This window comes from Lycium barbarum, chromosome 6 (genome assembly GCF_019175385.1).
Source record: "Lycium barbarum isolate Lr01 chromosome 6, ASM1917538v2, whole genome shotgun sequence".
Classification (NCBI taxonomy): domain Eukaryota; kingdom Viridiplantae; phylum Streptophyta; class Magnoliopsida; order Solanales; family Solanaceae; genus Lycium; species Lycium barbarum.
In genome coordinates, this window is record NC_083342.1 from 9,603,787 (window position 1) to 9,619,506 (window position 15,720).

General features: G+C 36.9%; 2 protein-coding genes across 8 annotated transcripts in view; one reads left to right on the forward strand and one right to left on the reverse strand.

Moving 5' to 3' along the window:
* Window positions 1–992: 992 nt before the first annotated feature.
* Window positions 993–8,905, forward strand: LOC132600728 (short-chain dehydrogenase/reductase 2b-like). Of its 4 annotated transcripts, none has more exons than XM_060314064.1 (6): window positions 994–1,284; window positions 2,347–2,427; window positions 2,550–2,793; window positions 2,988–3,065; window positions 4,274–4,456; window positions 8,273–8,905. In XM_060314064.1, the coding sequence occupies exons 1-6, from the start codon at window positions 1,124–1,126 to the stop codon at window positions 8,648–8,650; spliced, it is 1,125 nt and encodes a 374-aa protein (XP_060170047.1). In that variant the 5' UTR covers window positions 994–1,123; the 3' UTR covers window positions 8,651–8,905. The 4 variants fall into 4 exon arrangements, with proteins under 4 accessions (XP_060170048.1, XP_060170047.1, XP_060170049.1 ...); XM_060314066.1 differs by having other exon boundaries at window positions 1,145–1,284; window positions 2,351–2,427; XM_060314065.1 differs by lacking the exon at window positions 2,347–2,427 and having other exon boundaries at window positions 993–1,284.
* A 1,135-nt stretch (window positions 8,906–10,040) lies between these two features.
* The window catches only part of LOC132600734 (homoserine dehydrogenase-like), an 81,400-nt gene continuing 75,720 nt past the window's right edge, over window positions 10,041–15,720 (reverse strand). For all 4 annotated transcript variants that reach the window (XM_060314081.1, XM_060314082.1, XM_060314084.1 and 1 more), the window contains 5 exons: window positions 15,416–15,456; window positions 14,588–14,641; window positions 14,337–14,500; window positions 13,369–13,438; window positions 10,041–10,594 (listed from right to left, as the gene is read on the reverse strand). In XM_060314081.1, the coding sequence (XP_060170064.1) occupies window positions 10,469–10,594; window positions 13,369–13,438; window positions 14,337–14,500; window positions 14,588–14,641; window positions 15,416–15,456 (455 nt within the window). In that variant the 3' untranslated portion in view covers window positions 10,041–10,468. The remainder of the gene's footprint in view (window positions 10,595–13,368; window positions 13,439–14,336; window positions 14,501–14,587; window positions 14,642–15,415; window positions 15,457–15,720) is intronic.

Genomic DNA, 15,720 nt, shown 5'->3' on the forward strand with positions numbered 1-15,720 from the left:
AAATCTTATCATGTTCACGAGTTATGTTGGGCGGATATAATTTTTGTACATTCTTCGTTCTACCTGGCTTGTTAAAATTGTTCACAAATCTTATGTGAGTAAAAGAACTTGCATATATTATTCAATTATTCACAGTTTTTACCGTACAGACAAGACTTAGATATATTCAACCACTTTGCTGGTTCCTTCTTAGAGCTATAGAAAGTATCACAAATGAAATCATTGTAATAGAAATTTATATTTTCATGTGATAAATTCTTGTTCAGAGCAAGCATGGAATATTCAATTCAAAGAATTTGACGAATTCTTCAACTCATTGAGAAAGGGTTTTTGAGGAATTGTATTATTTTATACTCCCTCTGTTCCATAATAAGTGTTATCTTAGCAAAAAAAAAATTATCCCATAATAAGTGCCACCTTAGGAAATAAAAACATAAATTGGCTAATTTTTTCATCTCTACCCTTATACAAAAATTACAAATTAAATTAACATCTAAATGATGATTGAAAAAAGCCATATAGTAACTTCGTATTGTTGGATTCCCAATATCAAAAGGTTTACTACTTGTGCATGCTCTAATCAAGAGGAAAAAATAGTTTATTTTATTATATAAGGGAAATTTAGTAAATTTCACATTTCATTATTGGTTTCTTAATATGCATGTTTTTTGCTAAGGTGACACTTCTTATTAGACGGAGGAAATATTATATTAAAAGTGTCGATTAATCTGACAGTTCTTATTAGATCAAACAAACAAAATTTGTTAAATATTTGACAGCGGGTGAATTAATTAAATGACCCTCTACAAAATATAAAAAAATCGCCTATGTGTTATGTCAGAATTGCCCATATATAAGAGAGTCATATACCTCTATTCATTTTTGTAAAAACCCTTTTAACAAATTTAAAGGATCACAACTGTTCAAAGGATATTAGAGGGATTATTTCGAACCTTACCCCAAACATAAAGGACCATTTTGTTACTTTCTTGATTTTAGTTTATAGTACAACACTAGCTATTGTACTCTGAGTTTGTTTTCCTTACAATGAAATCCAAAGAATGAATCTTGAAAAAGACAGATGTGAAGGCCCACAACATTTTAGCAACAAAAGATTCTTGAAATGGCTTCATTTGCATTTGGTATTTGTACTAATTTTACTTGTACTACTAGCAATAGTAGTAGTACTATACTCCCATTACACACCAACCCCGCTTGTAGATTGTCATTCAAGAACTCAGTGGTTAATTCTGCAACAAATTCATTCTGTTTTTCTCTTTGCAGGTGAGTCAGCTTTTTATGTTTGAATCTTGAGAAAAATGAGCTTTTCTTGAAATGGCGTTTGATGTTTTAGTATAGAAAGTTTAGTTTACTGTTGCTGGTCAACAAGTTGGATTTCCTATTGGTATTAATGGAAATTTTCACCATTTTTTCTTCTAAGGTACTTGGTAAAAATTAGAAGTGAAAAGACATGAGGTTTATTCCTAAAACTTGGCTTCTTTGCTGATATTGTGATGAACTCGCACTTAAATATTTATACATATCCTAATATAAATATGGAGTCTAAGCAAAAGCTACTAGGTTCGTTCAAACGCGTACCTAATATTGCAGCTCCGCCCCTGATTACCATATGGTTCTGTTTAATTATTACAATGAAAAAAATGTAACAATACATCAGGATGAATGGAGTTGTCCAAAAAGGACTTACTTTTGATCCAAATAAAAGCATGTTTTGTTTATAGTTGTTTTCCTTTTCTTTAGTGTTGCCTAGGAATTAGCATACTCTCAGTATGGCGAGAGATATTCTTTTTTGTATGTCTAATGACGGTGGTGTCCGGGTCAGCAGTTGCCTCCTACAAGTACGGGTAACTCTGTCAATTAAGGCTTAGGTAGCTGAGAAGAATTCATCGTTTGTCTCTGTTAGTTTTCAGTTGATGGTCCCCAAGGTTGTTATTTTAACTTTTGGACTGCTAGCCTATGCCTTGGGGCCCTGTGATAGAGAGGGGTAAAACTCTTCAGCTGACAAAATGATCGCTAAGATTTTGAAACGGTTTCTGATAGAACTTTCTAAAACTTTAAGATGTATTATGTGGTAAAATGGTAGTAGGTTGTGTACTTGAAAATGCCTAAATCTTACCAGTCCGGGCGATAATTTTGCCTCATCAAGGAGCTTATCCCTGTGCTAACTTTACAAGTAAAACTAAAGACAAAAATCGAAATATGCATGGACATATATCATAATAGCACTTAAGATAAAGTGCTCTTACAACAAAATGTAGATCATAACATGAAAATTTAGTCTTTGATAACGCCGATAGAACATGATTATTCGTTGTGTTGATAAAGTCAGAAGGCACTTGCTCAGGCGATCGTCCAACTTCAAAGGGTTCTCGCGATGGCAGTTAATGTAGAGAAGGCACCTGAAAGGTACCTCTTTCTTCCCATCATCTCAGTTTGGTTGAAATAGTTTTCTTTTTTCTTCACCCCACAGGATTCTAAAGGAGAAAAAGTTAGAAACTTTGGACTGAAGTGATGGGAGATGCTTGTAGGTATGCAGTGGTTACAGGGGCAAACAAGGGAATTGGCTTCGAGACCGTCAAACAGCTTGCAAATTCAGGTGTGACGGTTGTCTTAACAGCCAGAAACGAAAAGAGGGGAATGGAAGCAACATCCTTGCTGAATGAACAAGGTTTTCCGAATGTTGTTTTTCATCAGCTTGATGTTCTAGATGCTCAGAGCGTTGAGTCCTTGGCAAAGTTCATACAAACACAATATGGGAGGCTTGATATTCTGGTAAGATTATGAACGAACTGACCAATTTCTCGTGAGAGCTGCTTAGTGTTATTGGAGATATATTTCCGTCTAAGCACGTAGTGTGAGATAAACTTTATATGGTAGCATAAGGTTCAGTGACTTCAGGTGTAGTGCTCTTTATTCGCTATATCTTGAAGCACATAATAGAGAGTTGCTGATATAAATTTCTGCAGGTAAATAATGCTGGAGCTTCTGGAGTTGTAGTTGATGAAGATGTCCTAAGGGCCTTAAACATAGATCCTGAAGACTGGGTAAGATAATTGCTCAGTGCTTAGGTCTTGGTTTATTATGGATTGCACATGGTAATTGAGCGATGTGCGATTCAATCTCATATCTAATTGAAAATTTGGTCCTTAAAATACAATTTCTTACTCTCTCTGTCCCAATTTATGTGGCACACTTTCCTTTTTAGTCTGTCCCAAAAAGAACACCTTTCTATATTTGGAAACAATTTAACTTTATGAGATGATTTATAGCCACACATTTATCTAAAATTTGTTTTGGAATACATATTTCAAAAGTCTTCATTTCTCTGTTAAATTCCGTGCCTAGTCAAGTGGTGCCATATAAATTGTCTAGAGCAGGTCTTTCTTGTATATCCCTCGTGTCGAGAGTTACTTCCTCGAATATCAACGCAGGGAGCCGTCCAAAATGGAATTAATTGTTCTATTACGGAAGTTGGGATCCCACACGCTGGGTTAATTCTTCTTTTGATTTGAGACGAATTCATTTTTCTACGGAAAGTGCTTTTGATAGGGAATAGGGAAAAGCCTTGCCTTATTCAAGAGTAGCCGACTCGGCCTCAGCGGCTTCGTGCCGCACTGGAGTAATCCCCCTTCCCTTTTTTCGGAAGAAGGGTGGGATCGAAGGCGCAATCGGAGCACTAAGATCATGGGGTGAAGGGGAAAAGGCCAATTTGCACCACCATCCTTCCCCAAAGATTCGGTTAGTGTGCATAGACTTCTACTTTCCTTTTTCTTTTAGGAAGAAAAAAGGAGCGGATTAGGTATTATCTGTCTCGCCAGGAAAATGGATATCTCCAGAAAAGATTTTAAGTTCAATGGAGTATTTCGCATTGAAATACCTTAAGAAAAGAAATGATTCGTGGTCGCGAAGGTTAGAGTAGCCAAAGCCCTTGGAATTTTTATTTTATACATTTGAAAAAATCCGTACATGTGCCAACAGTTCATCACGGAAGGACTCACTACGTCGGGATAACTAACTACTTCTAATCTAATATAATAGTCTAATATATCTAATGTAATAGAAAATAAATAAATAGATTGTATCAAAAAAAAAAAAAAGAATAGAAAAGAACGGTCTTTTTTGTATACTTTCCTGGTTTTGTTGCTACGGCGGGCTTTACGCAATTGGTGTCATGCACTTACCATTATTTTTTATGGAGTAATTATTATAATGCTGTAAATCGGATTTACTATATGCTTGTTATTGCAAACAGTTAGCAGGGAAAGCTGTTAATGCCATTCAAGTTGCGATGAAAACAACCTACGAAAGTGCCAAATTATGCTTGGACACTAATTACTATGGTGTTAAGAATGTTACTGAAGCTCTTCTTCCACTGCTTCGAAACTCATCTTCAGCAAGAATTGTTAATGTCTCCTCCCTTAGAAGTGAATTACAGGTAAGTATCACCATCATTCTTATCATTTCTATAAATATCCATGTGAATGCATTTATGAATTTCCTTATAGAATTGCCAGAGCAAAGTTTAGTATCCATTTAGTACAAGCCCGTGTGTATAAATAACTTATCAGCACTTACACAATTCCTGTTCTTCTGTGCTTTTAGTCTTTAGCTTTCGCGCTAGTTTTTTTTGGCTAATATAATATCAGAATCCAACGTTCAATTTGTTTTAGTCATCTAGTTTATCCTTGTTACAGCTTAAACTAATTAAACAAAACCCCATTTGCCCTACACATCTTTGCTAACCACTCTCTTAAGCACCTTCGATCTTTCTTTAGACCATATAATCGCATTGTACCTCTTTCAATGAACAGTGGTTTTTTTAATTTCCACGGGCAGAAATTAAATTTGTTTGGATTATTTCTTTCAAAAAGAAGTAACTTCAAAAAGGATAGGAGGAATTGGAAAGGCGGTGAGTTAATCATTTATTTTCCAATTCTTTGACCTCGTTAAATTTTCTCTGCATGTATGGAAATTGAAGGTTAATGTGCTAAGCATAAATAAAGGGACTGTAGTTGAAATTAATGTGCTAAATTGTAGATATACTAAGCCTAAGGGAGTGACCTTGTGATTGAAGAGTTTGCGCGACAATTTGGAAACCAAGGTTCAAATCCAAGCAGAGTCGATATAAAGTGAAGTCTTTCCATTTGCCTAATTAATGGGGAGCAGAGTTACCCAGTAAATGTGATGATATAAGGCAGCAGGTTGCCTGCACACCATCGTTAAATTAAAAAGAAGAAAGAAAAATAAGTTGCAATTGGAGCAGTAACAACAATTACCCTTTTTTTTTGGAGAAGGTAACAGTAACAATTTCCTTTACAAATTTGATTTCTGTTAAAGATATAATGAGGAAAATCTAGATTTTGTCCTAATGATAGCTTGTTATCTTTCAAGGGATTGTATTTTAATTATTTCAATTAACTTCCAGACCCTACGATGTGGGATTTCACTGGGTTGTTGTTGTTGTTGTTGTTCCAAAGGACAAGAACTTTATAATTCTTGAGTCATTTTCAGTACGAAAACTAAATCCAACAGATATTAGAAGGTTCATATCTTGGATTTCTATAGGAATCTGTTTAGTGAGCCTGAACATTGGAGACCAATCTGGGAGGATGAAGGAATAAAGAAATTGTCGGAGGAAGAAAAGGAATGGGTGGAAGGGCCTTTCACAATGGAAGAACTGGAAGTGGTGATTAAATCTTTTAAAGGAGATAAAGCTCCTGGCCCTGATGGTTTTTACTTATGTTTTTTCCAAAAATGCTGGAGTATAGTAAAAATGGATGTTTGGAGGGCTGTGGATATTTTTTTTATAAAAAGGGCTCTTTGGTCAAAAGTATGAATGCCGCTTTTATTGCTTTGATTCCCAAAAAGAAAGGAGTAGTGGAGGTTAAAGATTTCAGACCGATCGGTCTCTTGGGGAGTGTTTACAGAATCGTTTCTAAATTGCTCACAGAGAGACTTAAGGCAGTCATTAGCAAGTTGGTCTCTCCTAATCAAAATGCTTTCATTAAAGGAAGACAAATAGCCGATGCTGCCCTGGTAGCAAATGAGAGTCTAGATAACTTGTTTAGGAGAAAAAAAAGGGGTGGCTTGCAAGCTTGATTTAGAGAAGGCATATGCTCATGTTAATTGGCACTGCTTACTGTATTTGTTGAAGTTGATGAATTTTGGTGAGAAATGGACAGATTGGATAAGATTTTGCATCTCAACAGTGAAGTTTTCCATTTTAATCAATGGTAACCCTCAAGGATTTTTCAGCTCGCAAAGAGGAATCAGACTGGGAGATCCTCTTTCACCTTATCTTTTTGTTTTGGTAATGGAAATTCTCAGCAACATGTTGAGGAAGGCAGAATCTCTAGGTTGGATTAGGGGCTCAAAATAGGCAGAAATGACCAGGAGGGTATGATACTTAATCATATACTGTATGCTGATGATTCTCTCTTGTTTTGTGAAGCTGATAGAGATCAAATTCTACATTTGAGAGGGGTTCAACTTTGTTTTGAGGCTGTCATTGGGCTAACAGTTAACCTGGCTAAAAGTAGCATCTTTAGCATAAATGTTGATGAGGATATAGAAGAGCTGACAGACATTCTGGGCTGTAAAGTAGAGAAGTTTCCTACTGTCTATTTGGGGCTGCCTTTAGGGGCAAAAAGAAAGGACAATAGCATTTGGCAAGGGGTCATTGTAGGTGCATGAATAAGCTCACTCCATGGAAAAAACAATACCTATCTTTTGGGGGTAGGTTGATTCTTATTAACAGTGTGTTGGATGGGATTCCTACATACACTATGTCTTTATTCAGTATGCCTACAACAGTTGAAAGAAAATTAGACTCTATAAGGAGAAACTTTCTGTGGGATTGAAACCCAAAAAAAAAAAAAAAAAAAAAAAAAAAAAAAAAAAAAAAAAAAAGAAGAGACTCATCTGATCAAGTGGCAAATTGTTATTAAAGAGAAGGATGGTCGACTGGGGGTAAGGAATCTGAAAATGCATAATAAGAGTTTACTTTTTAAATGGCTCTGGTGATACAGTACGGAAAGTGATGAGATTTGGCAGCAAGTTTTGGATGCTATATATGGTGCAAAGGTAGGGTGGAAACAAAATCCTTCACAATTGAAAAGCTGTGGGGGAATCTGGAAGGTGATTAGTAGCTGGTGGGATGAATTTCTACAGTTCACTAGATTGGAAGTGGGAAATGGTAGGAGGATTAAATTTTGGATGGACACATGGTGTGGAAATGAGTTTCAAGAGCAAGTTTCCCGACTTGTTCAACTGTGCTTTGAATGAAGAGGGTTATATTGTAGAGTTTAATTCAGCAACTGGATGGAATGTTACTTTTAGAAGAAATCTAAATGATTGGGAAATAGACAGTTTTTGCCAACTACTTCAACAATTGAACTCATGCTCAATAGAACAAGACAGAGCAGACAGACTAGTTTGGGTCAACAGCAAGGATAAGGCATTCTCAGTCAATAACTGCTACAAAATGTTGTTGCAACAGTTTAGTCAAGGAATTCCTTATTGGCCATGGAAGATGATTTGGAAAACCAAAGCACCTACGAAAGCAGCTTTTTTTGGTTGGTTAGCAGCTAGGGACGCTAGCCAAACACAGTGCAAGTTACAAAGGAGAGGGTTTTCCTTGTGTAGTAGATGCTATTTCTGCAATTCAGAGGAGGAAACAGTTGAACATCTTTTCTTGCATTGCAGATTTTCACGGCAATGTTGGGAGCTTTTCTTTAGCATAATGGACATATCTTTGGTGTTACCAGAGAAAATTAGTAGCCTTTTGGAAGTGTGGCAATCTCAGGAGGTTAAAAAGAGCTTAAAACCAATATGGAGAACTATTCCCAATTGCATAATGTGGACCTTATGGCTGGAAAGAAACAAGGCATGCTTTGATGGGAAGGAGTTACAGATTTCTAGAGCACAAAACAAATGCATTAAAAATCTGTACTTTTGGTGTAATAGCAGTACTATAGATAGGATGGAGAAGTATTTGGACTTTTTGCACTTGCTAGGGGATAATATGTAATATGTATTAAAGAGTTTGCTGCTAGGTGCTGTACTTTTTTTCTGTACTAACTTGATACTTTCTTAATAAAATCTTTAAAAAAAAAAAAAGAAGGTTCATTTTGTTTATCTTTATAGGTAATCAAAGCAAAAATTATAATCCAACTATTACAACACAACAAGATGAGAACATAATATGTTAACATTTCATATTTGTTATCTGAGTTTTTTGTCTCTCATGCAGCGAGTTCCAAACGAGGAGAGGAGAAAGGAGCTTGGAGATATTGAAAACCTGACAGAAGATAAACTCGACAAGATTCTACAGAAATTTTTGCATGATCTGAAACAAGACTCTCTCGAAGTGAACGGTTGGCAGATGATGCTACCAGCATATAGCATATCAAAAGTATCACTTAATGCTTATACCAGAGTTCTTGCAAGAAGGTACCCGAAAATGCGCATCAATTGTGTGCATCCTGGATATGTCAACACGGATATAAACTGGCATACAGGAACAATGCCTGTTGAAGAAGGAGCTGAAGGACCCGTCAAGCTGGCTCTTTTGCCCGATGGAGGACCTTCTGGTTGCTACTTTGATCGTACAGTAGTAGCCGAGTTTTAGATATAACAACAACTATGCCTCAGTTCCAAACAAGTTGGGGTCTGTTGCCAAGTTTTTAATCCGGTGGTGATAAGTGAAAGACACTATTTATTATAGCATCTCTTGGTATTTGGTTGGATTTTTGAGCTGGGTTGGTGTCTGGTGGTTGTATTAGTAGTTGAAATGAGGGAGACAACAAATAAAATTGGTCCTTTCATTTGTTTGTATCACCGGACACTTGTTTTAGAATGAAACATCCTTAGCGTTTTGGTTTAATTTGTTAGAGCCCGTTTGGATTGGCTTATAAGTTGCCTCTAAGCTATTTTCAGTTTTTTTGAGTGTTTGGATGGCCAGCTTAAAGCCATTTTGTGCTTAAAATAAGCCCAAAAAATTAATTGGATTTGTTTGGCTTAACTTATCTAAAGCAGCTTATAAGCTGAAAGCAGCTTATAAGCTAAAAAAAATATGTTGGTGTAGTCCAACTTATTTTTTTTGGCTGGCTTATAAGCTGCTTTTTTTAAGCCCATCCAAACAGGCTCTTACTCCCTCCGGATCAGAAAAAGAGTTCACTTAGCTTTTTTTTCTTGAATACAAAAAAGAGTCCACTTAGCCTTTTTTTCTTGGATACAAAAAAGAGTCCACTTAGCAAATCAAGAAAGAATTAATCTTATTTTTGCCATATTTGCCCCTATTAAGTGTTATATGATCAAATCCCAATGCGTATTTAATAAAGGGTAGTTTAGTCAAATTATCTATTTTTATCTAGGAGTTGGTATTTTCTTAAGGGGTGTGCAAATGACTAAGTGGACTCTTTTTGATCCGGAGAGAGTATCTTTTAAGTAGTTACTTTTTTATGCTTGATATCCTGAATCAAGATTACTATTTGGTTCTCCTCGGATAAAAACCCTTCAAACAACTGATACACATATTCAACTAAAAACGATTGCAGAGTGTTTTTGGTATCACGCAAATATTTTACATTGTTTGGTTGGTGAGTGAAACACATTTTCTGACAAAACATATATATTTAAGTAATATATGAAAGTCTTGAGTTCTAAAGATTAATAGTAATAACGTATAAGTGTTACTTAGAACAAGTAGTATAAAGTTTAAAGTTGATAACTTTTTTTTTTTTTTAATAAAAGAAAACTAACTTTCACCAGTAAGTGGGGAAAGTTATTCTCTGGTAACCAAACACCAGAAAAACATTTTCTGTCGTACCAAACACCCCTCTAACTCGCTTATTTTTCTTGGCATAATTATGATGTTATTGTTGTTCCTTGTCTCTAGCTTTATGAATGCAAAACTAAAATTTCGATGCAAAAGATTCCTGGAGTAAAACATTTGAACAACTAGTTATCTTCATTAACTTTTCTGTTTTAGGATAATGATTATCAGGTAAACTCCGAGATTATATACATCGAAAATCATAATAACTAAGACATGGATCTCTAAAATAGTGATAACATCATGGCCATGTATCAAAATGGGCATTACAAAATAAAATTATAAGCTGAAGTGAAATCCTGAAAACTTGTCCAGCACCAAGGCCAACATTTTGCAGCTATGCCATTCACTCTTTTAATGTCCTCTATATGCAGTAGTTCCATACTTCTTTTTGAATCGTTATGCACTAGTGACAAGAGAGGCGAGAGAATTCGCATTATCATTAACTGTAAACTAACAAGGTACTCTCGTTTGTCAAGAAATTTTTCAAAATATGCATGTGCTAGCTGAAGCCTCATTTCAATCTCCAATCTGGAAGAAGCAGATGGACAAGAAGAGTCGATCTTTCGATCTTTGAGGACCAGATGTTAAATCTCAGTGTACGATACTCAGTTAAGGGAATAAATCTTGAATGTCAAGGATATCAGCTAGGACACCAGCTGCTGTGGTGTCATTTCCTGCTCCAGCACCTTGGATAACCAAAGGTTGTTTCTCGTAACAACGGCTGTATATCTCCACCTGTAGACAAATGAATAGAGATAACTCAATCTTCATGGGCATTCTTCGACAAAAGCAGTCAGTCCAAGGGGCACATTTTAAGATTAAGGCGTAAAATGTACAAAGTTTTGCAGGGCAACACCAGATGATTCGTAAAGACAAATTAAGGCTTTCGCCTGGGAAAAGACCCAGCATTTTGTGACACCAATGCTAACTATGAATAGGCTTCAAGACTCAGGGGTCGTTTGGTTGGAAATAAGTTATCCCAGGATAACTTATCCGGGCATTAGTTATTCCACTCTCCCACGGGGATAAAATAACACTACAATCCCGGGATTAATTATACCGCGATTTTATCCAACCAAACGTGGGATAAACTCATCTCAAATATAATCCCAGGAATTATTTATCCTTATTCCTTGTACCAAACGAGCCCCTAGTGTGTATAAGACATGCACAAAAGATGTCTTCATATTCTAAGAGATGAAAAATAAGTGATGTCTGCATCTTCCAAGAGATAAAAAAAAATAAGTATTCTTCAAAATCATAGCATGATGGTATTATATAGTTACGATATTGGGAGATCGATAGGAGGAGACTCGGAGCACTTTCCACTGGGAGCATTTTTATTTGCCTTGGTGATGGATGGATTGACGCGACAAATTCAAGGTGAGGTGCCATGGTGTGTGTTGTTCGTAGATGACATAGTCTTGATCGACGAGACTCGTAGCGGAGTTAGCTCTAAGCCAGAGGATTGGAGACAGACGTTAGAGTCTAAAGGATTCAGGTTGAGTAGGACCAAGACAAAGTACTTGGAATGCAGGTTCAGTGACGCAGTGTTGTTAAAGGCGAGCGCCATCTCGCCTTTGGCGAGAGGCTTGGCGAAGCGAGGCTGCAGTGCCTTTTATGGCTGTGGCAAGCAGCCCTTCAAAAGGCGCGCCAAAGGCGAGAAAGGCGCTAATGGCGCCAAGGCGAGGCGCCCAGTTATGGCGAGGCGAGATGCCTTTTTAAAAAAAAAAAAGCAATTAAAAGAAGTGGAGGACTTCAATAAAAATAGCAGCTAGGGTTTTTTTTTTTGCCTCCTCCTCTCTTCTCCTTCAAGGTTTCAGGTATGTCTCTTTCTCCATCTTCTTTTTCTTCAGTTCTTCTTCTTTCTTCCTCCTGTATTTTCGACTTCTGCTTCTTCTTCTGTTCTTCTTCTTTTTTTCCGGCGACAACTGCCCTATTTCCGGCCACCTCTGCTTTTTTGTTTTTCCTTCTTCTATTCTCTTGTTCTTTTTCTGTTTTTTCTCCTCTGTTTTTTTACCCTCTGTTTTTTGCTCTGTTTTTTTTTCTCTGTTTGGACCAGTGAGGCAGTGGTTGTTTTGCTCCTATTTTTTCTGTTCAATAATTGTTGAATTGAAATATTTGCTAATATGTTATTGCTAGTGAGATTTTGATTATTTACATATGCAATTAAATATTTTAATTTTTTGGTATTTATTGGCGCCGCACTTTCAAAAGGCGAGCGCCTCGCCGCGCCTTAAGGCGAGGCAGGCCCTTGTCGCCTTTTGTCGCCGCACGCCGTCCAAAACACTGCAGTGACGTACCTCAGGAGGCTGACGTGGAAGTAAAGCTTGGTACCCAGGTCATTCCAAAGAAAGGAGGTTTCAACTATCTTGGGTCTATTTTACAAGGAAATGGGGATATTGACGATGATGTCACACATCGTATTGGTGCAGGATGGTTGAAATGAAGGCTCACTTCCGGAGTGCTATGTGACAAGAAAGTGCCACCAAAACTTAAGGGCAAGTTCTACAAAGTGGTGGTTAGACCGACTCTGTTGTACGGGGCAGAGTGTTGGCCAGTCAAGAACTCTCACGTGCAGAAGATGAAAGTCGCGAAAATGAGAATGTTGCGGTGGATGTGTGGGCACACTAGGAGAGATAGGATCAGGAATGAGGACATCCGGGACAAAGTGGGAGTGACATCGGTGGAGGACAAGATGCGGGAAGCGAGGCTGAGATGACTTGGGCATGTGAAGAGGAGAAACATAGATGCCCCGGTGCGGAGGTGTGAGAGGTTGGCTATGGACGGTTTTAGGAGAGGTAGAGGAAGACCAAAGAAATATTGGGGAGAGGTATTTAGGGAGGACATGGGGCAGTTTCAGATTACCGAGGACATGACCTTAGATAGAAGGTTGTGGAGGGCTCAGATTAGGATAGAAGGCTAGTAGGTAGTCTCGCTTTTTTGTCGCACTAGTAGGCGTAGTTTTACTCTACTTTTATTACCCTTTGATTCCTGCTTTTATGTGTTGGGTCTTGTCTTTCCATGCTGTTTTATCATGATTTCGTTGGTCTTGTTATTTCTCATTTTCGCATTGCTTTGATTTGCTTGTCTGTATCTGACTTTTTTCCCTTATTTTCTTTTGAGCCGAGGGTCTTTCGGAAACAGCCTCCCTACCTTCCAAGGCGGGGGTAAGGTCTGCGTACACTTACCCTCCCCAGACCCCACACTCTGGGATTCAACTGGGTATGTTGTTGTTGTTGTTGTTGATATTGGGCGATCGATTAAATGCACAAAGGCATTAAAAAGGGAAAACAAAATATCAGCAGCATCATGTTTACATCACTACACTAACTGACATCACAAACGAGCTTTGAACAATTAAAAATGTTTTACCTTGATAATCTATTGAACAGTGCATACGATATGGTCGAACACCCACAGCAATTTAAAAAAAGTCCGAATGAAGCAAGAAGAAGAGAGGGACCAAAGAAACAGCAAAACAGGAGGTGAAAGTGCAGAATGCTTACCACATTATCACTTCCCCTTAATCTTCCTAATGCAGAATCTTTTGGAACTTCTTGGGTGCCAACTTCACATCTAAAAATGAGAGATGTTAATGCCATGTACACGGAAGTGCTTTCAATAATTCAATGTTTACATGCAGCAGATCCTTTCTTCTGCGCTATTTGTTTTCAGGTCGAGCTGTTTATAGCAGTTGATTTTGCTAGAACAAATCATAATAGTTCAAAGTAGGACTCGTTTTTGAAAATAGAAACTTTACAACCAATAAACAGGCATATCTATTTTTTTCTTCAATCAACAAGTTAATAGACACTCCACGATGTTGTTCTAAACAATGCAAGAAATGAAACCTCAAACGTTAAAAGGTGAGACCAAACCCCTTAAAAGGAAACCAAAGATACATTCTAAATTTCTAATAGTATGGACAACATAGCCATTTTGCATCCAAACAAAGCCATCATTACCATATGAACAGGTCAGTGAATTAATCAAACAAATCCAGGCAAAGGCATTAGGGTAGAATGAGCCAAATAGTTTTTGCTTACCAATTTTCAAGCTTATAACAATTTTGTCAACATAGGTCTCGAGAAAAATATGATAATTCTGCATAGCCATCTTTCCCATCCCAAATACATGGGAAAAAAAAGAAGCTAATTAATGAAAATATACTATCATTTAAAGATATTTCAATGTTCCCTCATCTATGTCCTTGCAGATTTGCACTTCTAACTTTGAGAATATAATCTTCATGGCTCATCAGTACCTTGATTCCTTACCTACTTTAAAAGTTAGTGGCAGAGAAATCCAGCCATGCTGTTAAAAAGTCATGTAGAGAACTTGCCAGAACACTCCATCAGTGAGCAAGCTTTTCTTTACGCTAGTCGAGGTGCAGTAACACGCAGAACATGATTAAGATAAAAGATCCAGTTGTAATTATTCGATAAGCAAACTAGAAATAAAATGAAAGAATTACCTCGAATCATCAATGAAGCAAACATAACGCAGAACATTCCCATTTGCAGAAGCTTGATTGATCCTATCTTCAATATTCTTATCAAGTAAGGGAAGGCCATTCCGTAGAAAGTCTTCCAGAGGCATCACATCTGGTCCCATTTCTTCAGGATACAAGCTTTCGATCTGAAAAGGCATTTGCAAATGCATCAGGTTTCGGAAGCTAATTAAATTAGTAACCAAACAAAGAGACATAGCGACCCGTATCCTGACCTTCATATCATCTAGGTTAAAATGCCGTCCAAGGAGTCGAGCAAGAATTAGAGCCTGTAATGAAGACAACAAAACAAATTTTGTTATGAGGGATGTTCAACTTCTCAAAATTTCCAGAACCAATTAGAACTAGGAATGTTTCATGAAAGGTACCGAGAAACCAAGTATTAACCTATGTTGCTCGGACTCTCCAAATCTGGTTACACATGGCGGAGGGGTTTGTACAGGTTTTTAGGCTATTTCACACATAACTTTTTTTTTTTTGAGAATGGTAACAGTTACTCTATATATCCACAGGTATACTACATCAAAATATGTAGTTCCCCTTCAAAAGTGTTACAGCTTGTTCCCCTATATTTTTTCTTCTTACAGATAGACTAAAACATCAAAATATCTTCTGTTTGCACTAACATTTCCTGTTTACACCAAATATACTAAAGAGCTAAGCAATTCATTTTGAACTTCTGTAGGTCATTCTTTTTGTCTTCAAAACATCTCTGATTTTTTTAAAGATCAAATTTCAAGTGATAGTGCAAGATACACAATCTATGATATTGTCATGGGTCCATTCTGCTAAATTCCTATACTCATAAATGGATAATTCAGTATAAGAATATCACAGAAGGAAGATACTCCCTAAAAACACTTTCTACAGTGAGCATATAGCAGATGAAACATTATGTCTTAATTATGCAGACTGTAAAACTGCAGGTAAGTTCAGATAAACAAGAAAGATAATGCTTTTCTCATCAAAAATAATTTGGTAATATAAATGGATTGAAATCCTCGGACACTGTAAGTTTAATCAGAAGAAAGATTTTTGCTAACCTTTCTTGCTACATCCATGCCACCAAGATCATCCCGAGGATCTGCGGAGAAGTATAAATACATAAGAATAACTTCATACTTTAAGTATCCTAATGAGAATTGAGATGAAGTCTAGTCTCAGCTTTTAAATTCTTTTTTCCACTAATGCTATTTGGGATGGATGTATGGTTCCTGTTAATTACTGCTCAAAAGTAGATTGCCACTTGACAATGCATTGAAAACATTCATGTTATTTTTTTGTAAGAAAAGGAACCAGGATTTCCTTAGAAGTTCTGGAATGGGTCCAAACAGAATTACGTCTTCAC